Genomic DNA, 27347 nt, shown 5'->3' with positions numbered 1-27347 from the left:
GCTTTGGACCTCAGTTTCTTTGGACTTCAGTTTCTTTTGTAAGGCGAGGGAATATTCAGTACCTAATAGTACAGTAGAAAGACCACCAGTTCTGTTCCAGATCAGAGAACTTGGATTCAACTTCTTCCTCTGACGTTGACTCCCTAAGTGGCCTTGAGCAAGTCATATGATTCCCCCCCACCCCTGCATCTGTAAAATCAGGGGGTTTGATCAGATGGTCTCAAAGGTGCTTTCTAGCTGTAGCACTATGATCTAACAATATGGCATTATTTCTACAGAGAAGGGCTGACAGTAGGGGGAAGGGATGGTACTGAGAGCAAAGAGAAAGGACTTTTTAGGTAATACGTTGGTTAAGGAACTGGAGTAGGTGAGAATCTCCTGAAAGAGTGGTCAGTCATTCCCTCGTAGAAAGGTCTCTCTCTGAAAGGTTGGGCTTTTGTCCTGCTAAGCAGCTCAAGCTCAGGGGAATCAAGTTATCCCCTGTTCTAATAGTCCCCTTCCAGTCCGGGGGCATCCAGACAGTGTGATGACTTTCACTTTGGGTCCTTCTTGCTTCACATTGCACAGTGGCATTCATCCACATTCTAGGAGAAATCATGGCACAGAGGGGGAAGGCATTCAAACAAGCCATTTCTCTAGTTGTGCCATCATGTTAAATTACCCTGGGCTGTTGTCTCACCCTCCGTAGCCTCTATTCCCTCAGGGCCATGAAATGTGTGTTAGGAAGGGAAAGAGGGAAACAGAGCAAGTGTTTATTAAGCATACTCTAATAAGCACTTTACCAATACTGTCTTATTTGATCCTCTCACAACAGCCCTGGGGAAATAAGTACTCTTTAAATTATTGTCCCCATTTTACAGTTGAAGAAACTGAGGCAGACAGAAGTGAAGTGACTTCCCCAAGGTCACATAGCCACAAAGCATCTGAGGTTGGATTTGAACTCAAGTCTTCCTGACTCCAGGCCTAGCACTCACCACCTACCTGGCTGCTAGGTGGAGAGAATTATCTTCTCATATTTAACATTTCCTCTTAGGGACTCTGAGCAGTTTTTTCCATCTGACTCGAGTTCCTCCCTCAGCTCAGCCCCATGGTAGTGGTCTTTCCTCTTCTCTCAGATGTCTTGAGACAGGGGACACTACTATCCCTTACCTTGTCTCTCCTATCCTATGTCCCAGGTTTGTACCAGTATGCCTTTGAGAAGTCCTTCCTATGGCCTAACCTCCCTCTCTCTCATTCAGGCTTTTCTCTCTTGGTTCTCCCCAACTCATGAAGCTCAGTCTCCCTGTCCTTTCCCTTACACTGTCCCAGGATCATTGCTTGTTGAGAATCCTAAGACTATGTGTCTAAGGCATAGCAGCCATAGGGGAGACATAAATATGTTCACATTCAGAAGGCATAAATGCATGTTCATATTCAAATACCCACTTACATACTATACACATTCACACACCAATACATATACTCACTTCATATACACTGAATGAAAAGGGTCTCATCCAACTTGCACACGTCCTAGCCCACAAAGATCTTTAAGAAGAGGTCAGTAGGACCAGAAATCAGATTGTAGGACTAAGGGAAATTGACATACAAGCTTAACAGAAACCCAACTCTGGACTTAATGACACCAGGCAGTGAGAAACCAAAAGCCCCCAAATTCCCTCTTCCCCCCATAATAATCACCCATCACAATTCATGCTGATAATTCATTCCTCAACAAGTCTAACTTGCAGAAGGGGCCCACCTCACCTCCCAGTCCTTATCCCTGTCCTCCTTGTTCTTATCCCCCAGGGTTGGACATAGCCCAGGAAAGGAGTCTCTTTGGAGTGTGGGTCAAGGGTGGAGGGGCCTTGATCATTGGGGTGGGGGCCAGCGGGGGTGGAGAAGTGTGAGTGAAATAGGTTTATTACTAGGAGTCTGTTGCCTCGATTGGTATCGATCCCTACATGTCACCTTCCATTGCCACTAATGGGACATGAAGAGACTCCACTGCTGCTGCTGCTGCAGCACCCATCCCCCTCCCATTCCCCCGCCTCCCCTCCCTGCCAGCTCTCTTTCCCTCCCAACTCAGGCTCCCTCTCTCCCTCTCCTCCTGTGCCTGCTCCCTCCTAACTCTCCCCCAAGCTTGTGTTTCTGGTCCTGTCTAAATCACTCCTACTCACTCTTTCTTCATTTCTCCCTCTCCATTCACTTCTCTCTTTTCCCCTCTCTTTCTTTTTCATTTCCTTTCTTCCCAACCTTCTTCCTTCCTCTCCTTCCTGAACCTCCCTCTTTTCCTCTTCCTCCCTGCCATCTTTCCTTTCTTCTTCTTTCTCTTCCTTCTCCCTTTCCCTCCAACCTCTTTCCCCTTTTTCTCCTTCTTTTCTCTCTCATACTCTCTCTTCTCTGCATTTTCCTTTCCCCTAAACCAGTTTGCCTCATGCCTCTCCTCCTTTCTTCCATTTATCCTTTTCTTCCTCCCTCCATCTCTTCTTCTCGCTCTCCAGCTGTTCATCAACCTTTCTATCTTTCCTGCTACCCCATTATCTCTTCTTTATTTCCTCTCCTTTCTTCTTCTATTCCTTTCCCTGGCATTGAATTTGTAGTTAAGAAGACCTAGGTTTGAATTACATACTAATTTTTCCATTAATCACATGTGATCTTGGGAAAGTTAGCTCTGTGGGACTATTTCCTCATCTGTAAAATTAGGAATTGGACTAGATAGTCTCTAAGGACCCTTTCAACTCTTGATCCACTGAAAATTTCTTCTACCCTCTCTCTCCTCCTCCACCTTCTCTCTAATTGTGCTCTCCTTCGATAAGATCATAGAATGACCTCACAGATCATCTAGCTAGTCCAAACCTTCATGTTACAGATTAGGAAACTGAAGCCCAGAAAGAATATCTTGCCCAAGGTCACATGGGTGCTAAATAACAGAGTCAGGATTGGAACCCAGGTTCATTACCAAATCCCAATCCATTTTTCTTTTTTCAAAGAAGAGGGGAAGTGGGGATGGGGGAAGGAAGGCACAATATGTACACAGGTAAATAAATACAAGATAAGCAATAATGATGGTTTTATTGAGACTGTTCAGGCAGAGAGGGGCTCTCGGAAACAATCAATAAAGAAATGTCCTTTATGCTTCCTTGATCCTCCTTCCCCCAGCAGACAGGCAGTTCAACAGGTTTGTATTTCACCAGTCCTATTTCCCCTGTCCAAGGTCTCCTAAAAATCATAAGACTCCTTCCCATTGCCTTGGTGAAGGATGATGACTTTTCCCTAAGAGCCAGGTCAGTGGGAAAAGGATAGAGAAGGTCACGAGGAAATGAAGGGAAGAGTGGCAGTAGAGCAAGGAAAAGGGCCAAGAACCTTCTCTTTCCTCCTCCTAAGTTTTCAAAGAAGGACAAAACTCTCCCCTTCCTCCTCTCCCTTCCCCTCCCACACTTCTGTCTTGGGAAGCCCTCCAGGAGGACTAATCTCCATCCTTTTTGTTTCAGGGGTCAGCACATTGCCACACACCAGAAATGCAGTGAAAAATGGAAATGGAGGACTAAGGAGGATCCTCCATCATCCAGGATGATGAGATTTTGTAAAAGCAGATACTGAAAGTCAGAGGGCACTGAAGGATTAATGGTGGGCTTCAAGAACCAGTCAAGTTGATAATTAAGAAGTTGGTAACTGATCATTTCCACATTTCAACGATTCTATGATTTCCTAGAAGTGAATATTCCTTTCCTCTTTCAATGCAGATTGTAACCCACTCACATCTTTTCCATCCTATGCAAATGTTATCCATATCATCCCTAGGGAGTTGCACTCAATTCACTGGAAAGTTTGTGGATACCAGTGCAGCATTTGCACTGCCTCACCTTCTTTTCTGGCTGTTCTTGTCTTTGGTGATGTTTTATACCGTTTCTTAAGTATAATCAAGGCTGCCTATATTGGTTGTTGTCCTTCATTCTCACAGAGGACCAAAATAACATCACTATGTTAGAATCAAGATACAATGTGTCCAACTGTGGCTGATCAGACCAAAATGAGAATGGAAGGTTGTACCACAGTTCAGGCACAAATAATCCATATGAACATTTGGAATGGAGATGTCTCTAAATCGGTGTATCTTACATTTCTTTTGTGCAACTGCATTTCTGTTTTGCTCACAGTGTCCAGTGCCTTCTTTGATGCAGGCATGCCATCTGGGGCAGTCCTATACCAGTATCTCCCATGTCTCATAACTGATTCCAAAAATTCTTCAGAGAGACCTTGAGAGTGTTCACATGTTGCCTTGTCTGATCTCCTGTGTAATTGTTCCGTAAAATCATCTTTTAGGCAAACATACATTTGGCATTCAAACAATGCAGCCAGTCCATTGGAATTGCACTCTCTGCAGTAGAATTTGAATGCTTGGCAATTCAGCTCAAGAAAGGACATCTGTGTCCGGTACCTTATCTTGCCAGGTGATCTTCAGAATCTTCCTAAGACAATTCAAATGGAAGTGATTCAGTTTCCTGGCATGGCACTGGTATACTGTCCAGGTTTCACAGGCATACAACAATGAGGTCAGCACAACAGCTCTGTAGATCTTCTCTTCAATAGGTAGTTAATACCTCTTCTCTTTCACTTTACTTCAAAGTATATAGAAAAGAGAAAGTTGTAAGATTGAAAAGGTAAGAAAGAAATCCCAGAAGATCTCCAAAAAGGGATAGATTCTATCTACAGAACAAATAAAAATATTTCACTATAAGAATATAAAAGACTTAATAATGAAGCTTCATTTCTCATGTTCCTATGTGACATCCCAGTTCAAAGGAATGTAGGGACAGGAAGCTAGAGGGATAAGAAGAAAATAGGACAACCAAACCAACCCAGCACACATTTTATGAAATGCCAATTTCATATACAAGTCCTTGGGATTGAGAGACAAAACAAAACAAAAAAATTCCTGCCCTCAAGGTGCTTCCGTTCTATTGGAGGAATAGCATTGAAACTGATAAGTACCTAAATGCTTACTTGAGGAAAGAAAGAAAACACTATCAGATAGAAGAATCAGGAACATTCTGAGCTCAGCCTGGAAGGGACACTAAGGGGCAGATGTAAGGAGCACATTCTAGGCATGAGAGAGACAAGCCCGTGAAAAAAAAGTATAAATGCATTTCTACCTCTTAACTTGATCATTCTTCTCAGAGTGAAGGCCATGGTGCTACGACCTCAAACCTCAGAATTTGCTGCCGATGGGCTGTGTATCCCAGTGATGTAGTTATTTGGGTTTGGTTGAGGTTTCTTAAAGTCACCTCCAAGTACCTCCCCTCTGAAATTACCTCCCATTAATCTTGTATATATCTTGTATGTATATAATCAGATTATGAGCTCCCTGAAGGCAAGAACCATGTTTTTACCTTTCTTTATGTCCCCAGCATTTAGCACTATGCTTGACTGCAGTAGCATTGATTACTGAATTATAGCACTAATGAATGTTCATTATTAATGGTGATGCTGATGCTGGTGCTGGTTATAAGGATGATGTTAGATCAAATGATGGAAAACAAGAAATTTGGTTCAAGTTCCAGATCTGACACTGGCTATGTCAACAAGGGTAAGTTATTTTGCCTCTTCAAGATTCAGTTTCCTCATGTTCAAAATGAGAAAGGAAGACAGGAAGCAAGCAAGCATTTATTAAGCACCTACTACATATGAAGCATTGGAGATACAAAGAAAAGCAAAAACAGTCCCTGTCCTCAAGGAACTCCCAATCTAATGGCAACAGTGGTATAGTGGAAAGAACAATCAGGAGATCTGAGCTGGAATCACTCAATCAACTGAACATTTATTAATAATATACACATATGCTCTGCTCTCAAAGAGCTTAAGGTAAATATATCATAAATTAAATTTATTAAATATAAAATAATTTTAAAGCATATTGAATGGAGGTACAAATTGAATGCAATCAATTTCCATAGCAGGGGAAAAGGTGGTTTTAAAAAATGAAAGATAACACATATAAAGCTTTCTTCCCTGACCAACCAGTTCCTGAGCCAGAGTGACCAAACAGAATGAGAGGTAAGAGATTGTGAAGCAATCTGGGGGTAGAGTTTGTGATTGTATGTGATAAAGCCACCATATGTGTTTGAACAAAAGTTGTGGTCACAAAATACAATTAATTTCTTCTCTTCTTTTGTCCTGTAAAAGACATCTTTATCATGTGTCATTACCTAAAACAAAAACAAGCTTTATTTTGAATCACCCCACTACTAAAAACAAAAATCAAGAAACAGCTCACAGTCATGGCTTCTGTCCAATGCTACCCAAGTGCGCATGAGTGGAGATGAGAAACGGGCTTACTCACAGAATAATTGCTCTGCCACTTACTCTGCTTACATTGCGTAAGTCATTCACCTCTCTGCACCTCAGTTTCCTTATCTATAAAATCAGAATGACTTTTGCTGCCTGCTTCCTAGGTGGTTGTAAGAATCAGATAAAATCATGAGTAAAAAGAGCATGGAAGCCATGAAATACTATATAAATGTTATTAGCCTCATAATCATTGTTGATTGGGGGTGGTTGGAGTTAGCTGGGATTCAGTTGGAGTAGACTAACATGGTCAAAGTTGGTTGGAATCACCTATGGAATAAAGGAAGAATACTTTGTTGGGTTCATCAAGAAGGAGTAGGGTTATAAATAAAAAAGAGTGGTTAGAGGACAAAGAAGTGATGGAGAGGGTCTCATTCCTCCTAAAATCAGCTCAGATATCATGGCCATGAAGCCTTCCCTGACCCACCCAGTTGAAAGTGATCTCTCCCTCCTCAAATTTTTCCCAACACCTTGATTGGATCTTTCCTTGGCACTTATCTCAGTCGACTTTGCATGATAAATTATGTATATTTGTCCTTTTCCTTCAGTAAAATGTAGGCTCCCTGAATCCAGGGCCTCTTTTGGATCAGTCCGTATCCCTGGAACACAGAAAAATGGCTTCTACATTGCTGAATACGCAAATGAATGAATGATAAAAAAATGTAAATGGGAAGGGGGTTAGGGTTGGTCGTTAGTGTTACGGTGAAAATTAGAGGGTTGGGTTAGGGTTAGATCCATTCAGTAAGCCTTTATCAAAGTATCAAAGTTAGATTTAGGATTCAGGTGAAATTCAAGTGGTTGGTTTAGAGTCAGATTCACTCATTTAACAAATTTATCTCCCACTGAGTGAAGGGCATTGTGTGGGATGCTGAAGATCAAGCTGAACCTGGTCTCCAGGAGTTTAAAATCTCATCTAGGAGAGGAGTTTGATTTGGGTTAGTTAGGAAATAAGTAGCTGGGTCTCAACCTGAGTACAATGGGGCATTTGTGTGCTTGGGGAGATCTGAAATGCTAGCCTCCCCACCTCCAAACCAGTGTGCATTGTTGGTCCATCAGCCTGTCCTCTTTGGGCTGTGCCTGGTCTGCTTTTGGAGAAAGCGCCACAGCAATGATTTGACATGAGATCACTAAGATTCGTAGATTTACTAGATGCAGACCCAGAGGGGCCTTAGAGACCAGCTCATTCAACTCCTTCATTTTGTATATGAAGAAACTGAAGGGAAACTATTATGTGAAACATCCCAAGTCTAGCTTAGTTTAGCAATTGAGCCCGAATTAGAACTCAAGGCTCCTGATTCATATTCATTGCTCTTTTTACTACTCCACAGTGAAGTGTTCAGGATTAAATTTAAGTTTAGCCGTGGGTAAACTGGCAACACTTCCCTCCTCTACATTCAGTGCCAGAAGGCTGGTTGCATGAGAGAGATTTTCAGAAGGCTCTGTGTAGAGCAGGGATTCTTAACCTTTTGTGTGTCATAGATCCCGTTGGGAGTCTAGTGAAGCTTATGGATCCCTTCTCAGAATAATATTTTCAAATATATAAAATAAAATTCATAGGATTATAAAAGAAATCAATTATATTGTAATATAGTTATATATTATATATAATTGTATATCTATTATATACACATATAACTATATATAAATTTTATATCTATTATATGTAGTTATGTATAGCTATATATGTAAATTATATATCTCTTTTCTACATATATATATTTTTTAAGTTTGCAGATCACAGGTTAAGACTCCCTGATCTAGAAGGAGCTGACCAAAAGTACTGAGTGGACTGTGTGGGGACTGTTTGAAGTTTGGAGAAAGATTATTGAGGGGACAGAGAATATAGGATTATTGATTTGGAAATGTTAAGGGCCCTAGAGATCATCTATTCTAAGATTCTTTTTACAGTTGAGGAAACTGAGGCTCAGAGAATTTAAATGATTTGCCTAAGGTCCCAGAGGCAGTAAATGGCAGCATTAGGACTGAAATCAATGTCCCACATTCTTTCCACTACTCTTGGCATGGGGTAGCTTCAACTTATTCATTTATATCAAACAGCAAGGAAGACAGGAGGGCCTGGGTCAGGAGTAGAGTGGTAGAGGGTGAAAATTCCACTCCTTCCAGGATCAGAGAGAGGAATTAAGGAATATAACCAATGATCCCTACTCTTCTCTCTCTCTCCCTCTCTCTCTTTCTCTCTCTCTCCTAAAAGGAAGGCTTGAGGAGAAACCATAAGTACTTCCCAGTAGGGGAAGTAAAAATGATTATTTCTCTTTCCAATGAAAGCTTTCAAAAGTCAGCCCTCTCCAAAGATCTTGGGAAGGACTTCGCTGAGCGAAGAGGGAAGATGAACAGAATGATATCAAGTATTTCAATACCTTAGTTTCTTGTGGTTTAGTTGTTTTTCAGTCATATCTGACTTTTTGTGACCCCATTTAGGTTTTCTTAGCAGAGATACTGGAATAGTTTTGCCATTTCCTTCTCCAGCTCACTTTACGGATGAGGAGATTGAGGTAATGTAATTAAGGTTAAGTGACTTGCCTAAGGTCACATAGCTAGTAAGTGTCAGATTTGAACTCAAGAAGATGAATTTTCTTGATGCCAGATCAGGCATTCTATCTGCTGTGCCACCTAGCTGCCCCATACCTTAGTTTAGAAACTATTCTTTTTCAGACCCTTCTCTGACTCCAGAGTCTTCCCTGGAGAAGGGACAGATTTTTTTTTTTTTTAAAAACCTCTTTCCCAAATTCTCTCTACTTCCCTCCTGTAACTTAGTCCTTTGCTTCTGAACCTAATGAAAGAGAAACACTATTAAATGGATAAGATGTAATGAAGTATCATGAAGGTAAGAAGAAATGCCTGTAATATCCATGGAAGGGGAATACCCATAGCTTACCGGTCCTATACTGTAGTCCTTATTGCAATCTGCCTTCCATCCCTCCCACTACAGCCTTTTTCCTTAACCTCTTCAGAGATGAGGTCTAGAATTCTTTTCCACCTCCTTTCTCCATCCCACTTCTGCAGGAAGCTCTCTCTGGAGTCTAACCCCATCATTAACCTGGGATCTGTGAACATTTTTAAAAATATACTTTAACAACTATTTTCATATAATCTATTTCCTTTACAATCTTATGTATTTTATGTATTTAAAATTATTATTCTAAAAATGAGTCCTTAGGCTTTGTCAGACTTTCAAAAGGGACCACGACACAGAAAAGGTTACAAACCCCTACTTTAGAGGAAGGACCCTAGGGATCATTTAGTTTAACCTTCCCATCTCTGAATCCTAGGATTCCACACACACACACACACACACACACACACACACACACACACACGCAAATATATCAATCAAGGTATGAATAGCTCATTGCCTCCTTCTGCCCATTCTGCCTTTTTGAGGGGTCCTTCCTGCAATCTAACCTCCATCCCTCCTGCTTCATCCCCTATCCTTTCACTCTGCCTTTTGAAGAGCGGTCCACCTCACCCCTCCTAGGAGAATCCCTTTCCAGTTCTTCTCTTCACACTCCCACTCTCCAGGCCTGCCCAACTCCCATCTCTTCCATCAATCAGCTTTTTCTCTTGTCATCCCCCTTTCCATCATGTTAGCCTCGGTTGATTTAACCAGAAAACCACCCCCAGAATTTAATTCCATGGCCCTCCATTCCCATCTCGATCAGCGAGGTGCTGGGAGGGGCCCTGGGTAATGAGGGAGGGGGGTTGGAGAGAGGGCTTGGTATCTCAGAGAAAAGAATCAAAAATAAAGAAAGAAAAAGGCATTGATTCCCACAGTGACAGCCATCAATCTTCTTCTCCCCTCCTGCCAGGGCCTGGGGAATATTGGACACAGGACAATATAGTCTTCAGGTTTCCTCAGACCCTTAGACTCTGGAGCTGAAGCATTCTAGGTTGAAATCCTATCAACTTCCAGGATCTTGCTGTGTGGCCTCTGGTCAACTGCTTAACTCCTCTGGCCTTTCCTCCTTCTCCTCCCTCTCCTTATATCCCTTGCTCCCCCTCCCCCTTTACATTCATTGTCAGGTTTATCCTCTGTTTGTAACCTAGCAGTGCCTGTTCCCTCAGCCACAGAGACTACTTTCCTAATTCCCTTGCCTGTACCACACTACTGAAAGTTCTTCACTGTATCTAACCTCCATTCCATCCTAAAAGGACAAAGAGCTATTGCATCTCTGGAAGATTGTAAAAAAGAAATATGTGTATTAGGTGCTTAGAGATCCTTAGGCAAAGAGATTAGATATATTAGTATTAGTATTACTTAATTAATTATCATTACTTAGATCCAGAACCAGGAAATTAGGCAGAGTAAGGAGAAGACTAGAGAGAATTGATGGCCTGGGGCCCAAAGTTTCTATAGGTTAAGAAGAGGATTCTTTATTAGTCCAGAAGAAGACAAAATGAGAGGGGATTAGCCTTGTAGCTTGGGACAGATGGAGGTTAGAGAGCTGGAAGGACTTCCTGTCAATTCAGAGTAACTGTGGCATGTCCTTCCCTGGAGATTTTGGAGAAGAGGTGGTCACCTCCATCCTCACCCTTCGCCCCATTCTTCTAATATTGTTTTGGTGTGATCTGAATCAAAGGCAGAGGGTTAGATATGAAGGGAGAGATCCCCTTCCCCCAAAAGTGGAAGGCAAATCTGTAATTTCCCTCCAATAAGGAGATGTGAGGGGAGCAGTGAACAGAGTGGAATCAGGGAGCTGGGGAATAATAAAGGGGGTAAGGTGAGAAATAGTGGTGTCTCTGGCCCCCAAAGGGTTAATGCTATTGTCTGAAAACCACAGTAACTCCCCTGGGAGCTTGGAGATCCCGCTCTCATTTTAAGTAACCCTAACACGGCGTGTGATGAGACGAGGGGGTCGCAAGCACAGAGCGAGAGAGGCAACCAGACAGAGAGCAGGAGGCTGGCGGCTGCACTGAGGTAAGGGACAGGGTCTGTAGCTAGAGGTGGGGGGAATGATGGGAGAGTGCAGAAAACCCACCTGAATGGTTGGATCTTTTCCCCAGCTATAGAAGGGACAAAGAATGGAACCATCAGGTTAAAAGGACTCCAAACTTAAGTGGGAATGGAAACCAAGGGGCGAAAGCCCATCCAGGGGAGAATGGGGCCTTTTAGATGTTGGGCAGCTACAGAACATGATGTGGGGCAAATGAGAGAAGTAAGAGGGAATGTTGGATGAGTGAGTAAAGGGATTTGGACACCTAATACACTTAAGTGAGAGGCAGTTACCCCTCCAGATACAAGACAACCTTGGAGCCAGACATGGGACCCCCAAAAGAGAAGATCCCAGAAGGTTAATATGGGACAGCTGAGAATCAGTGTGTTAGAGGAGAGATGCTGAAGAAGGGACAGTTTCTGTTACCTCCTGTACCCTGCTATCTCTCCATTACCTGGGGGAGAAGTAGTTGAGGTTACTCCAGAGAAACTATTTGTACCAAAGGACTGGAGGATTTGAATCAGGATGGGTAGAGGTCAGGAGGAAAACTAGTAGAATCAAATTCAGGAACTCTTTTCTCATCCCCTAAAGTTCCATATCCCTGCCTTACATGCGTCAAACTAAGAAGAAACTGATGAGTGCAGCCATCAAGTGGAAGAGCTGATCATGGTGGGACAAATCTGACCACAAGGACATGGGAAGGACAGGTAGCAGCAGAAATCCAAGGTTAGCGGCAGGTGAGGTGCAATGTTCCACGCCTTTAGGAGCCAGTCTAGCTAACCAGTGCTTAGAGATTACTGATGAGGAGTCTCTGACCATGCTTTCTCTCCCTTCTTGATCCCGAGAATCCTTCGCAAAAGAGTCAGAACTTAGAAGAAAGCTAAAGGTTTAGTCGCCTAGTCCTTAACTCAGTCTCCTGTCGATCTCCTGCTTCTGTTACCTCTGAAGTGACTTGGGAAAGGGGATTCAGAAAGAAGATCAGTTGTGTAAAAACAGGAGTGCCATGGCACTGGAGATCCTAAGGGAAAGGTCTCCCATTGCATCCTCCTTCCTCACCTCTGCATATCCTTCCAAGATAGATTTCAGAGCCAAGAAAAGAGCAGAAGAAAACTTTCTAGCCATTTCAGACAAAAAAGTCCCTTCTCTTCCTAGGGTTCTACATACTGAGGACCAAGGTATCTTCCTTCCCTGACAAGGATCGGGGCACTTTAGAAACTGAAGCCAAGGGGTAGTAAGGGCTAGGGATGGGCAAAAAGATAGGATGTTATTGAGTTGAAATGGAATTTGGGATGCAATTTAAGATTGGGGTTTGAATATGAAGTTAAGGTTGAAAGTTGGGTTGAAATTTGAGTTTGTTTTGTGGGCAGGGGTGAGGTAGGTACTAGCATTAGAATTAGAGTTAGGGTTAATATTGGGGTTGTCATTAGGTTTGGGGGTTCACATTAAAGTGTGGGTTGAACATAGGATTGATATCAGGAATGTCATTAGTTTGGGTATTAGCACTGAGATTTGAATTTGCAGGGTGAGGTTTGAGTTGGGTTGAGATTGGGTCTGAGGCTTGATTTGAGATTAGGGTTTAGGTCTGGGTTGTACTAGGATGAGACTTGAGGGGTCCAGGTTTGAGCTGCGTTTGAGATTTAAACTGAGGTTTGTTTGGGGATTGGAATCCGGATGAGTCAGAGACATCCTCCTAAGTCTGAGGAGTGGATGAGAAGTGGCCTCAAGCCAGTACCTGCTGACGTCTGGGTCCCGGTTACTCAGCATCTGTTGCTAACAAGGCCACCTCACCCTAAGAACATTGTCCCCAGCTAGTGGTTTTCACTTCCTCTTCCTCCTGCCTGGCCCCTCTGAAACCTTAGCTTCCCAGCTCTGGTGGGGAATTCTTGTCCTTTGAGGGGGAGAGTCAGGGAGTACCCAGGCTGGGGGATCTCCTGTTGCATGGGAAATGAGTTGATTTGCCCTTCACCAGGCTACTGGGAAATTGTCCAAGGGGGTAGATAAAACTAGAATGCAGTAGATTTGCCCCTCACCATCCTACTATGAAAGAGCTCAAAGGGCTAGGTAGTAGGCAAGAATGTAGCAGAAATCGAAGAAAGCTTTGGGAAATCTAGTGACCTTCCCCCCCTACCCACCCACATCCCCTTTATATACCCACCCTAAGTTGCAGAAGGGAAAGCTCTATAGCTTGCCTGAATATTCAGTTTTCAGTTTCTAGATTTGAGGAAATCACTTGGAGACGGAGACAAAAAGAAAGAGAGAAAAAGAAAAAGACAAACAAAGCAAGACAGAAATAGAGATAGTGCAAAATCTCAACCAGAGTCAAGAACAGATCAAGCAAGACAGAGAAAGAAAGGGAGACATGGCAAGACAGAAAGACAGAAAGAGAGCCCAAAAGGGACAGAAACAAGAGAAGCAAGCAAAGCATTAGAGATAGACAGAGACAATGGAACCAAGAGAGGCACAGAGTTAAGGTGAAAAGGAGAGATAGAGAAGAAGGTAGAAAAGAGGGAACAGTCTAAAGAAATTTGGTGGAGTAAAAAGAAAAGAGAAGGGGAGAGAAAGGGGGAGGAGAAGAATGAGGATGAGAGAGAAAGAGAGAGGAAAGAGAAGAGAGAGAAGGGAAAGAGAGAGAAGAGAGAGCAGAAAGAGGAGAAGAGAGGGAGGGGAAGAGAGAGAAGAGATATATAGAGATAGAGAAGATACAGAGGGAGACAGAGAGAGGAAGAAATGGAGAAAACAAAAATGCAGTGAAGGAGAAAATGAGCAAATGACTAAAAGACCCAATTGAAAAAAAGGAAGATAGAGCACCTGAAAGGAGAAAAAGCCTTGGAAGGAGAGCTTTGCTGTCTGTTTAACCCAAGAGGATGGCTGTCCCTGCTCTCCCTCTAGGACTATCCCTCCTCCCCTCCAGGACATGGAAATTGGAAGGGATTTTCTGGGCTTGTGTAAATGACTTTCTCTGTGACCTTCAGCCACCCAGTCTGGTGTGGGTTTGGGGGGAGTGAGCTGGGGTGGAGGGTCTCGGTTTGGATTTCTGCTCCACAGAGTTACACAAACCTTTTAAATCCCAAGGCCCCCAGAGACCTAAGAGCCAAGAATCAGAGGAGTCAGCAGGGGCGGGGAAGAGGGAGGAGAAGGATAGGAGAGGGAGGGATGGGCCCCAGACTTCAGCAAGATTGGGGGAAGTGGGAGGGAGCAGGAAACCTAGGGCGAGTCTGAAGAGAAGCAACCAGGGGTGGAAGGCAGTGATACAAGAGATGTGTTAAGTACTGGACTTAGCAGACAGCTAAAGTGGAGACAGCATCCTACATACAGAAAAAAGAATTCTGGATAGAACTAGGCTTCCTCTTGGGGATGGGGGTGGGGGGTGAAGGGTAGAGGCAGAGAGAGGTACTGCAGTGGGAAGGATGCTGGTTAGACAGAAGAAAGTTGCCAGAAGTGAATGGAAGTAAAAGATGGGGTGCTGGGGTTTTTTTCCAGAAGGGAAAGGGAAAGGAGAAACAGAACTAAACAAACACAAAGGCTGGGCAAAACTGATACAAAGAAAAACAGAAAGCCAAAGACCAAGAGCCAAAGGCAGAAAAATAACCTCCTTGGATTTGGATCAGGCCGAGGGAGGGACGCGTTAGGATTCCCTGCCAGGCTGCCCAGGTTTACCATCCTAGAATTTAAACCTTCCCATCCCCCACTCCTTGAAATCACTGGAGCTTTCAATGGAGAGCAGGAAGAAAAGGACAGTCTGGTCCTTACCCTTGAGTCTCCAAAGAGAAAAAAGGTGGCTGGTTTGGGGGCCCCGAACTCTCTCACTTGTTCCCTTTCTCCCCTCACCAGCCCCTCTGGCTCTCCTCCCCTAAGCAGCTTTAGCTAATAGCATTAAGAGAGGTCTCAGGAGGGGCCTCCACTCAGGGCAGAAGATCAAACAGGAGTAAAGAGGCCCAGCCCCTAGTCTTCTAATCAGATTGGGGCTTGGAAGGAGGTGTGTAGAAGGAGGGGTAGTCATGCCTGGGGAAGAAGGCTCATTTGTTCAATGCTAACAAGCATGAAATCTTCCCCAGGAGGCCTACCCCTTTTTCTCTGGGGGATTTTTCCCTGTCTCTCTTTGTCTCTCATCGTCCATCTCTATTTTCCCCTATGGGTCTCTCTCTAGAATTATACAATTTGAGCTGGAAAAAAATCTTAGCGTGTTTCTCTCATTAGCTTCCATGGTGTCTGTACTGTCGCTCATGCTGTTCTTCTTCCACCCAGGTCTGTATTCTATCTAGAGTTTCTTGGCTTCTTTCTTAATCTGACTTTTTCATCTCTATGTCTCCCCCTCCCTGTCTCTCTCTCTCTGTCTCTGTTTTTCTTTCACTTTCTCTGTCTTGATTTTCCCCTATTTCTGATCACTCAATCCCTATCTTTGCATATATATACATGGCCAACAAGTTTACATTTTTCAGGTGAATTAAACATTTTTTTTTGTTTACCATAATGACCAATTTTTGTCTAATTTGTCAAATTTGATCTATTTGATCAGATTATGCTATCAATCCACTTAGGTTATTAAAAAGCGTTCCCCTCATTCCCAAGTAGGCATGGTCTTTGCTTCTCAGTCCATCTGTCTCTGATGTTGTGTATCTGCCATCCTCTCTGGGCTCCTATCTGTCCATCCATCTGTCTGTTTTGACTCCCTGTCTCCTTCAATTAATTCATCTTAGGAGGAAGGTACAATTTAAGTCAAGAACTTCTCCAGGATTTCTCTCCCCCCAGGTCTCAACCTCTCAGCTTCTCCCTCCCTTCTGAAGCTTTCTCCCAACATTCCTCTTGATTTATCAACTGACTGACAAAGTGGTCCAGTAAAAATATCTCTGGGCTCAGAATCAGGTTCCAATCCAGACTCCAACATTTACTGTGTGGCCAAGATCAATGATGCTATATGTCTTTGAGACTCAGTTTCCACATCAGAAAAATGGGGGTAATAACACTCTCACTACCGAGCTCAAAGGCTTGCTGTAGGGACAGAGCTTTGTAAACCTTAAAGAGTTTGTATAAATGTGAACTACTGTTATTTATTATTTCTGCAAAGAATATCCTCTCTGGCTCCAAAGCTTCCATCAAAGCTTGATCTTTGTAATCACCACCATTATCCTCATCTTTATTGCTATTATGAGAACGACTTAATAATCGTAACTGTAATAGTGGAAGCTGATGTTGACAGAAGAAATTATTAATATCATAGCTATGCACACACTGACATAATAATCTTCACTTGTTGTTCAGACCTCTCTTCCCTTCTAGAAACAGAGGAAACTAAGTAAAGAGACTTGGCCCCCTCCTATCTGGATCATTCATGATTAGGTTATGATCCTTTATGATTTATGGTTCTCAATACTCTCTGTATGGCTCTGGCCACTGAGATGGCCCTGCTGCTGTGGCTGGAGGGGGGAATGATGCTGAGCTCATCATAATGAGAAAGAGCTTCTGGAGGAGGTTGGGCTTGGGGGGGTGGGGAAGGAGAGACAGCAAAGACAACAATATCGGGTCCCAGCTCTGGAATCATCCTTATGGCTGACCAGGCTTGTGCACTGTTACTGCCTAAGGCTGGAAACTGAAATATGAACCTCATTTGGTCCTCCTGCTTCCAATCCTGCTCCCTTTCTAATCTATCCTTTACTCAGCTGCCAAATTAATATTTTTTAAACTCAGTTCTGAGGCAGGTAGGTGGTGCAGTGGGTAGAGCACCAGCCTTGGAGTCAGGAGGAGCTGAGTTCAAATGTGACCTCAGACACTTACTAGCTGTGGGACCCTGGACAAGTCACTTAACCCTGGTTGCCTCCCAAACCCCAAAACTCAGTTCTAACTAGGTCAATCCCCCACTCAAAAACCATCAATGGCTCCCTACTGCCCCTAGGTTAAAACACAAACTCCTGAGTGAAGTATGTATAAAAGTGTCTCTCACATGCCTTTCCATATATCTTACTCTTTTTCATGCAACCCATTTTCCAGACAGCTACCTTACTGGCTGCTCCTCGAACCTGGCTTTTCACTGAAGTCACACAGTTATTTGGTGTCAGTGGCAGAACTCAAACCCAGGCCTTAGTCCACTCTACCATACTATTGTTTCTTCCAGAATAGGCCCCATCAGTTCTATGATTCTTAGGGAACACAGTCCAGGTACCGAGTGACTGGCAGAGATAAGGGGCAGGCATTTGCTTCACCCTGGGAGTTAAGTTTGCATTTCCCCTTTGTAAATTTAGGTTCTTAGTTTAGAATGCCTGTGGGCCAGGAAAATGCCATTAGATTTTTTAGAACCAAGGGAGGATCTGGGATTCCTCCTCAACTTCTGGGGAAGTCATGTTCCCTCTTTTGACCTCAGTTTCCTTATTTATGAAATGAACAAGTTGAATTAGAACTGGTGATCATTGTCCCTTATAGCATTTATAGGAAATGCAATCTGTGACTTTAAGACACATGAGCTCATTTTTATGCATCTCAAGTATATTTTATATATATATATATATATATATATATATACACATATATATATATGTATGTATATGCATTTTTTTGGTCTGAACCTAGGATTGTATCACTGTTAGGAACTCCTGGTATGGAAATTCCCTTCCACTAACACAGATGAACAACTCACAAATAATTTATAGTCTTCCTAGTGTACTGAACAGCTAATTGACTTGTTCATGGTCACATGGCCAGTATGTGTGAGAGACAGGACTTGAATTCTGGACCTCCTACTCCAAAGCCAACTCTCCAGCCACTGTCATGCCAACCAGGTCTATCTGATACCCATCATGGAAGATAATATTGTGTAGTGAAAAGAGTATCAGAACAGCAGACATCAGGAGACTCACTGCTACTCACTGCCTGTGTGACCTGGGGCGGGTCCCTTTATATCTCTTCATCTAAGCTTTTTATAACATAAAGTGGGAGGATTGTATGAGGGCATCCCTGAGATCCTTTTCAGTCTAACACTTATGATTCTAATGAGGTGTTATATTAACCTCATCAGAAAGAGAAACTTAAGGCAAGAAACTATCTGATCTCCTTGTCTTTAGATAAAACTGAGAAATCAGACAAAAATCTCCGTTGCATTGAAATTTCCAAAAGAAAGAATGCATAATGTTTCTTCTTCCTCCTTCCTATCTGTCTTGTCCTTCCTTACTGGAAAGTCTTTCTTGAGATCTAACCTCAATCTTCTAATTATATTATTTTCTTTTGTCTGCCTGGCTTTGGATTTTGTGTTTTTTTTCTTGCCTCCCCACCTCCTACCCCCCATGCAAATTCCATCCAGAAAGTAAATATTTGTAACACACATTTTCAAATCTCCCATCTGCCAGTCATGGGTGAATTCCATATCATTTCTTCTCTTCCTAAATTTATAAAATTCTCAGGAATCTCCCCTCTAACTCATGTATGGGTGTTTCTGTGTGTGCATGTATGTATGTATGTTGGGACAGTAGGGAGGGAAGAACCATCTGTGCTGCACCTCACCCTTCCTTTAATATCCATGCTACATACACCCCACTTCCCCCCCCCCCACCAAGCACTGATTATTTAAAAAGAGAATGTGAGATTAATTACATCTTCCCTTGCCTTCTATCAGGAAAACCTTCAATCCCCTTAAGCCCTGAGTAGAAAGGAAGGGCTCTCTCTTTTTCTAAATCCCTTGATATTTGGGGGGTGGGGAGTGAAAGGGGCACATGAGAGACCCTTTGACTGTTCCCCCTCCCTACTCTCCTCCATCTATTTAAGTGGCTAAACTCCCAGCCCTGTCTCTGGGTTATTATAGAGCCCTAATCTGAGGTGTAGCCCCTAGGGAAATGAAGGACCTTCTTGGCTCTGTGTCATAGTTACCCTCCTCTATTATACCTCCACTTTCTTCCCTTTCTCCTCTTAATCTAATCTACCTTTAATTTGTTTCCCTCTGAGCACTTTATTTCTTTCCTTCTGTTTTTCCTTTTTTTTGTCTGTCTCTCTATCTCTGACCCCTTACACAATAGTTTTCTTCCCCACTTTCTCTGAGTTTCCCTTTATCTCTTCTCTCTGTCTCCCCCTCTCAATTAGTCCCTCTTGTCTCCCAAGGCTTGGACAGACAGAGCTCTCTCCCTTAGGAGTGGACAATGCACTGCCACTGTCTGGCTGAGGGTATTCCCCCAGTTCCCAGCTCCTACTGGATCTCAGGTAAGATGCTTCTCAGCTCATTTTCCCTCTTCCATAGTATATCCAGCCCCTGTCCAGAAGAATCCCTTTCTTTAACAATCAGAGTCCTCCTTTCCTTTTTTGAAAATGTTTTAAAATACTTTTAAACTGAGTTTTAAAAAAATTTATCAACCATATATTTTTTTCTTCCCAATAAACCCCCACCCTGGGAAAAAGAAAATCCTTGTAACAAATTACAATAATAGGTAGCATTTATATTGCATTTTAAGATCCTTAAAATACTTTAAAATTATAATTTCATTTGATCTCACAATAAGCCAGGGAGGTAGGTACTATTATTAGCCTCATTTTATAGATGAGGAAACAAAGAGGTTAAGTGACCTGTCCAGGGTTACACAGCTAGTAAGTATCTGAGCCTGATTTTGAACTCAGCTAGGTGGTGAAGTGGATAGAGTGCTGGGCCTAGAGTCAGAAAGACTCATCTTCCTGAGTTCAAGTCTGGCCTCAGACCCTTACCAACTATGTGACCTTGAGTAAGTCACTTTACCCTATTTGCCTCAGTTTACTTATCTGTAAAACGAACTGGAGAAGGAAATGGCAAAACACTCCAGTATTTTTATCAAAAAAACCCAAATGGGGTCATGAAGAGTTGTACTTGGCTGAACAACTTCCTGATAAGCATTGTAAAGCAAAACAAATCCTCATATTGGCCATGTCCAAAAAACGTGTCTTGTTCTGTATATTAGTCCATCACCAAGAGGTCCCTTTTCGCCTATCTCTACCCTACTTTCACTGGGAAGTTAGTCCCATCATTGGACAACAGCTTGTGAAAAAGGGCCAGATGAAACCACCTTTCACTGTCTTCTCCCCCTAGGCCTGGCTTTTCCAGACTGGGCCTACAAGGCAGAGTCTTCCCCAGGCTCCCGGCAGATCCAGTTATGGCATTTCATCTTAGAACTGCTTCAGAAAGAGGAGTTCCACCATGTCATTGCCTGGCAGCAGGGAGAGTATGGGGAGTTTGTCATTAAGGACCCAGATGAAGTAGCCCGTCTCTGGGGCCGAAGAAAGTGCAAACCACAGATGAACTATGACAAGCTGAGCCGGGCCCTCAGGTGAGGAAGGGACGGGGAGGAGAAAGAGGGAGACAGAGCTCTGAGCCCTTAACCGCAGAGTTAAGGAAGAGTTCTAGGTTCTAGTTTCTGATCCTATTGGAGCAACAGTTTCTGATAACTTCCCCCTTCAGGGTCATACCCTTTGAAGCTATATATTCAAGTCCCCAGTAGTGCCTACGAGGTATTCTGAAATGTAGGCAAAATACTTGGTGGCCCCAAGAAATGAGTCATCTTTGGCTCATTCCGTTGTCCATCTAACCTCAGCCTTGCCTTCTCTAGATACTACTACAATAAGAGAATCCTGCACAAGACCAAAGGCAAGAGGTTTACTTATAAGTTCAACTTCAGCAAACTCATTGTTGTCAACTATCCACTGTGGGACATGAGGCCCCCACCCCCACCTCCGCTGTTGCTGGGTACCTCAGGCATGTACGGTCCAGCCTTGGTCCCCATTGGTATGCAGAGTGAGGTAGGCATGATGACTCTTCCTCTCCCAGTGTCCCTCCTTCCAAGGTCCTGCTTCTTGCCCCAGTGTCATCCTAGCTACTTATTTTCCTCCTGGTCCTCATCCTCATCCTTGTCCTCCTCTTCTTCCCTCTCCTTCTCTTCCTCCACATTTAACCAGCCGCTTCCTGGCCACTGCTTTCGGGTATTCTTAGAAGCCTTGACCTTCTCCCTTTCTAGCTCCTCCACACCGTTCTGTTCACCCATCGGGCATTTATGGAACAGCTGGCTGGACAGCGGAGTCCCCCTGTCCCCCTGGAGCCCACTGGGGATAAGAAGGGAAGCAGCAGCAGTGATCATCGTGAGTGGCTCTGGAAGGAGACAAGGGAACCTTAAAAGAGAAGAGAGATTCAGATCGGAGGGTATTTTGTATCTTTAGTGGGGTTTGGATTGTTACCCTGTGTGAATGGCCACAAGGTCTCTAAAGGCCCAGATAGCTTTGGTTCCTCCCCAGTATCCAAATTTGCATCATTCTGTCCTACTCCTACCCATTTCTATCAATTTTCATACAAAAAGGTGCCTTTAGTTACTCTCTGCTGTGCTCCAAGACATAGGAAACATTCCTGTCAGTATTGGGTTACAGAAAATTCTCTTCCCAGTCTCCCCAGCGGGCTCCTGGAACCTGGGCCCAGGTGAGTCTGCTGGCACAGTGGGTGTGGGACTGTCTTCAAGACCTGCCTGGACATGTAGTCCAGAAACAGAGCTAGACAGAGCTCCTGGGCAGCCCTGCCTGCTCCCTTCCTCCCATCCCCTCAATCCTGGAAATGCCCTACAGCAACTTAACTTCTCTATTTTCTAGCAGTTTGGGGTTGTTGTTCAGTTGTTTCAGTCGTGTCCAACTCTTTATGACACCTTTTGGGATTTTCTTGGCAAAGACACTGCAGTAGTTTGCCAGTTCCTTCTCTAGTTCATTTTACAGATGAGGAAACTGAGGCAAACTGGGTTAAGTGACTTGCCTGGGGTCACATAGCTAGTAAGTATCTGAGGCCACATTTGAACTCAGGTCTTCTTTATTCCAGGCCTGGCACTTTATCTACTGTGCCACCTTAGGGGAAAAAAAAATCCCCAAATACTCCTTCCCAACTGACTCTAGCTGGTGTCTTTGAGCTTACATCTGTTCTCATCTCACCCCACCCCCACCAAAGGAAAATGAGGATACTAGTCACTGAATTTAAAAGCAATTACAAGCCTGAGCTCTGGGATTCTGGACTGTAGTTGGTCTGGAGGGACCCTACCCTTCCTTATATTCTCCCTTCCTAAGAAAGGAGGCTACTTTAGGGTCATATGAGCACCCTGAAGGAAATTCATTCAGAAATCGTTCATGCTATTATGGAGCTTTAAAGCACTTTCCCTCCGACAACTATGTGAGGTAGGTACAAATATCATGATCCCCATTTTAAAAATGAGGAGATGGAGACTGAAAAAACTTAAATGATCCATCTAAGGTCACCCAGCTATCATGTGTTAGAGACAGGGTTTGAACCCAGTTAGTTCTGACTCAGCTTCTTCTACCATGCCATACTTGCCTATAGGGAAGAAATTGTGGGGATAGCTGGGAAAATTGGCTTGGTGGAGAATAACATTATTATTATCATTATCACCATCATTAATCATCATCATAGCTAGCATTTATACAGTGCTTTAAGGTGCTTCAGTATATGATCTCATTGGATCCTCACAACAACCCTAGAAGGTAGGTGTTATTATTAACCTTAATTTACTGATGAAGGAACTCAGGCTCTAAGAAGTTAAGAAATTTGCTCAGTGTCTGAGGCCATATTTGAACTCAGGTCTTCCTGAACTCCAAGTCCAGAGATCTACTGAACCAACTAGCTGCATTAGGAAATAGACCTTAAAGGAACAGGTCTGAGATTGGTCTGTCTATAAGGGTCCACTTCAGCCCCATGTTGACAGCTGAGGAACCAAGAGGGATTCCACTGGGAAGAAGAAATATAGACCTTGTCCTCAGGAAGCTCCCAGATGAGGGAAGAGATAGGATATGCTGCTCACCCAAGGGGATATACAGAGATGGAAAGATAAGGGCATATGATTCTACTGCCAAAGAAAGCTTTGGCTCTCAAGCTTGGCAAGGTGGGGAGGAGTTGGAGAGAGCAGAGAAGTTAGAAGGAGTCAGTGCAGGAACACTTTCTACGGAAGGGAATGTGCAATGAGGGTGGAAGGCAGTGTGACATATTCAGAAGGTGAGCCATTACTTTGGATTATTTTATCTACGGCAAAAACAGTTTGGGCATGGGTGGTGGCAGCAAAGATAATAGTCGAAATGAGAGTCCAATGTTGCTGGGAGATGTCTTGGGTGAGGGAATTGGGTCAATATGTTCATTGAAGGCCACAGAAGGCCCAACAGATGTGGAGATGGCAGTCTCTGCACTGCTGAGAGGAAAAAGTATTCCATCTCCCTCAGTTGTTGGCAAAGCTCTGGACACTGTGACCTCATTATGGTACTAATAGAAAATGCACTGATCTTTATATGAGTAATGCATTGATTCTAGTTCCAGCTCTTCCATTAATTGGTGGTATGATCTTGGGCAAGTCATTTCCCTCTCTATAAAACAAAGGGGTTGTACTACATGATATCTGAGGTCCTTTTTAGATTTAATTATCCATGTCATGGCATTTTATGCTTTAAGGTTGCTTCCAGGTCTAACACTATGTTCTGTGTTCCAGTATTCTATGTTCTAAGGATCCTTCCAGTTTTGGCATCACAGAATGTTGTGACAGGACTAGAAAGAGGACCAGGGATATACTATGTAAACCAATAGAGTCCCTCTCATGCCAAATCACTTTTAGCTTATCAAAGTATTTTCACATTTTTCATATTATTTGATAAATATTTTAACATTCATAATTTTAGTTAATAATTTTGTTGATAAGAACTTATTTGTGATCTTATTTAATGACTTTACAACAAGTAAGCAATACTTACTTATTAAGTAAGCAAGGCAGGGCAGGTATTACTGTCTCCATTTTACAGATAAGAACATTGCTGGAATCACACAGTGAGTTCATTACAATACTGGAACTAGAAACCTTATCTACAGGTTAGGCACAAATAAAGGCTTGGAGATTGTAAGCAAGGTGGTACCAGAAGAGATGAAGAGAGTGATGAGATTCAGGAGGGAGAAGAAAGTGAGAACAGACACATCTATAGGATCATAGAATTAGAGACAGGAGGGATCTTAGAGATCATAAAATTTAACTATCTCATTTTACAGGTGAGGAAGCTGAGGCCCAAGGTCACACAGCAAATAATTAGTCATTAGAGATTCTAACTCAGGTAGTCTAGGGTCAAATTCAGCGACCTTCTTCACTATCAGGGGTTCTTAAGTTGTTTTTTTTCATCATGGACCCCTTTGGTAATTTGGGGAAGCCCATGAAACCTTTCTCAAAAATAACATTTTTAAATGTACAGAACAAAATACAAAGGAAACCAATTCTGCTGAAATACAATTGTCAAAATATCTTTCCCATCCAAGTTCACATACTCCCTGAAATCCGTCCATGCATCTGTGGACTCCAGGTTAAGAAACCAATACACCAAGCTGTCACTCCTTCTGACTCCCTTTTTTCCCCTCTCTCTCTAGGTCTTGGCTCTCACCAGGCTCCTTGCCTGTTGAGCCCCTGCTACCATTTCCAGAATCCTCGGACTGGACTCCCTCCTCTTGCCTCTTTGCCCCCTCCCTTCTCAACTTGTCTTCCAAATGAGTGGTCAAGATTCTCGGGGCCCTTGCTCCCCCCTCTCCTACCAGAGCACCAGTCCCCTGAGCCCTCTAAGTCTGAGTCTCTGTTTTCTGGAGTGGGATTCCCCATAGGTGGAAAGGTTTTCCCAGGGTTTTCCCTTCTGGCTGGGATGGAGCCTGGGGCAGGAGAGAGGTTGAGGTTTATCTCCCTGAGGTCTGACGAGACTGAAGTAAAGCAAGATTTAAGAGTGGGAGGAAAAGGATGTCAGAGACCCGTAGTAGATTTCCCTTCAGAGGTACATAGACTCAAAACCAGGGAGGAAAACCGTGCTTCCCAGGGTCTGGAGCCCTTCAAAGCTGTGTGGTCTTTGGATCCTCCTTAATTGGAGGGTAACTGACAAAGCTTCTGCAACCCCATGATTCTGCTCCATCGCTCCTTCACTATCTTACCTTCCTCCTGGGTCTGCCTCACCCTGGCCTCAACCCCACACTGGCTCCAGGCACCAAACATGGGCTTAACTGAAGAAAGGATTGAAGTGAGATGTAAAGAAGGAAATGAAATGGGGATGGACCCCAAGGTGGGAGGGTAAGGGTTTGAGGGTAACAGGATGGGCCATGATTCCTCTCTTCATCAAACGGGCTGGGGTCACTAAGATAGAATTTCCCTGACCCTTCGACCAAAGATCTCATCAGTTCAAGAGGCTCTGTTCATTCCCCTCTCCCTACCCTCTCCACCCCTCATCTCTTGGTCCCTGTGTGGGAGGAGGAGGGGGTATAAGGAGGTTCCTCTACTGGAAAGTCCCTGGATTTCCATCATTCTCTCAAAGGGTTAATCACAAGGTAAGGGATTAAGTTGGGGAAGGAAGGGGGACCCTAAGTGTTCCCAATTTTGAAGTCACTCATTTTGAGTGTCATAAGAGTGACTAAGGTCTCTCCACTTCCCCAACCCTAGCATGTGTCTGTGTTTCTTTAACTCCTTCTCAGTCTCCTCCTTTCCCAGTAAGTGCTGTGACTCTGGGGTTTCTGGTTCTAAATGGACAAATTCCCTTCTACCCCAGACCTCTCCCAGGCCCTGTAACTCCACCTCCCACCCCCAACTATGGTGAATAAAATGCTCTTAACCAAGAACGTTCTCTCTGCCCTACTGACTTCTTCTATCCTGTGTGTGTGCCCTGAACATCCCAGGTTCAAACATGACCCCTACTTCCCTGTTTCACCTATATTTTCTACATCACCTGGGGAGCTGCCTGTCTTCTCTGGTCTCTAGAACCAACCACAGCCTGCTTACTCATGAGTAAAGAGAGAGATCTCTGTACTGGGAAGGGATCTTGACTTCCAATTCAATTTGGATTTCCCTATCTGGGGGACAAGAATCTTTCTGAGGACAAGAACGGAAGCTACCGCCTACAGCTGAAATCTGCTCTGGATTTCTTAATGAAGCAAACATCTGGCAGTTAAGTAACGATAGCCACCTTCTACCTAGGTTAGATATAAAGACTTAAGAACTGATCCCTTATTACTATATCAACGAGCAGGAAAACTAAGTCACAGAGTCAGGAGGCCTTCCCACCTCCAGATCTCTGCCTCCCTCCAGCCATTCTGAGAAGTCTATGGACACTTTAAGGATATACTTTTGACTCCTTTCCCTCAAAGTCCATTATAGAGGACTTAATTCTATTCCAATTCTGTTCCATTTCTGAGGGGTGGCTAGGTGGCACAATGGATAGAGAAATGATCCTAGAGTCAGGAAGACCTGAATTCAAATTTGACTTTAGACACTAGTCATGTGACCCTGGGCAAGTCATTTAACTTCTTTTTGCCTCAGTTTCTTCAGGTGTAAAATGTAGCTAATGATAACATTTACCTCCTAGGACTGCTGTGAGGATCAAATGAGGTTGTAATTGTAAAAGACATAGCACAGGGCCTGCACAGAGTAAGTGTATATAATGTTAGTACTCATTATAATTCCTGTGATCACTGGAGTCAGCCATGGATGGATCTAGTCAGACCCTCTAATTTTCTGAGGTTAGGAAACAGAAACACAGAGAAGTTAAGTGAATTGGCCAAGGTAACACAGGGATAGTAAATAGCAGAGTGAGAATTCCATCTCTAGATTTCCTGACTCCAATCAAACCCTAGGTCTTCTTACTCAAAAATTTGCTGCTCTTTCAACTTAACCACAATGACTTCCAAAGGGGTCCTCTTCGTGCAGCCAGTGAGAGCCTGGCAAAACCCCAGGGGTCCATGTTAGCAAGCTGGATTTGGGAGGAACAGGAAAGGTCAGGCTAGAGGCTGGGGTCTCCCTCTCTCTTCCCCTGCATGAAGCAAAGGCTCTTAAACACCCCTTTACCCCACTCTAGAGTTCTTTCTCCTAGGACAAACCCAAACTGAGGAATGGACCACTGAAGAATTCATCCTCTTACCACTGGCCTGTCCCCCACCCCTCTGTGGGTAGGAGGAAGCCCCAGTCTGGGGCTTTCCCACTGCCCATCCCAGCCTGGGAGACAAAGAACCTGTGTTGTCTGCTTCCAGCACAAGGACTCAGATTGTCTTGTAGGGAACTTTGGGGCAGATTCAACTGAAAGATGGCCCTAAGG

The 27347-nt window shown here is 43.6% G+C and overlaps 1 protein-coding gene across 1 annotated transcript; it reads left to right on the top strand.

Moving 5' to 3' along the window:
• Nucleotides 1–19396: 19396 nt before the first annotated feature.
• On the top strand, nt 19397–25264 carry ETV3L (ETS variant transcription factor 3 like). Its single transcript, XM_072638570.1, has 5 exons — nt 19397–19457; nt 20311–20548; nt 20828–21017; nt 21233–21353; nt 24655–25264. The coding sequence occupies exons 1-5, from the start codon at nt 19397–19399 to the stop codon at nt 25131–25133; spliced, it is 1089 nt and encodes a 362-aa protein (XP_072494671.1). The 3' UTR covers nt 25134–25264.
• Nucleotides 25265–27347: the final 2083 nt, after the last annotated feature.

This window comes from Notamacropus eugenii, chromosome 2 (genome assembly GCF_028372415.1).
Source record: "Notamacropus eugenii isolate mMacEug1 chromosome 2, mMacEug1.pri_v2, whole genome shotgun sequence".
NCBI lineage: Eukaryota > Metazoa > Chordata > Mammalia > Diprotodontia > Macropodidae > Notamacropus > Notamacropus eugenii.
Note: the sequence above shows the minus strand (reverse complement) of the source record. Positions and strands in the feature narration are given on the sequence as shown.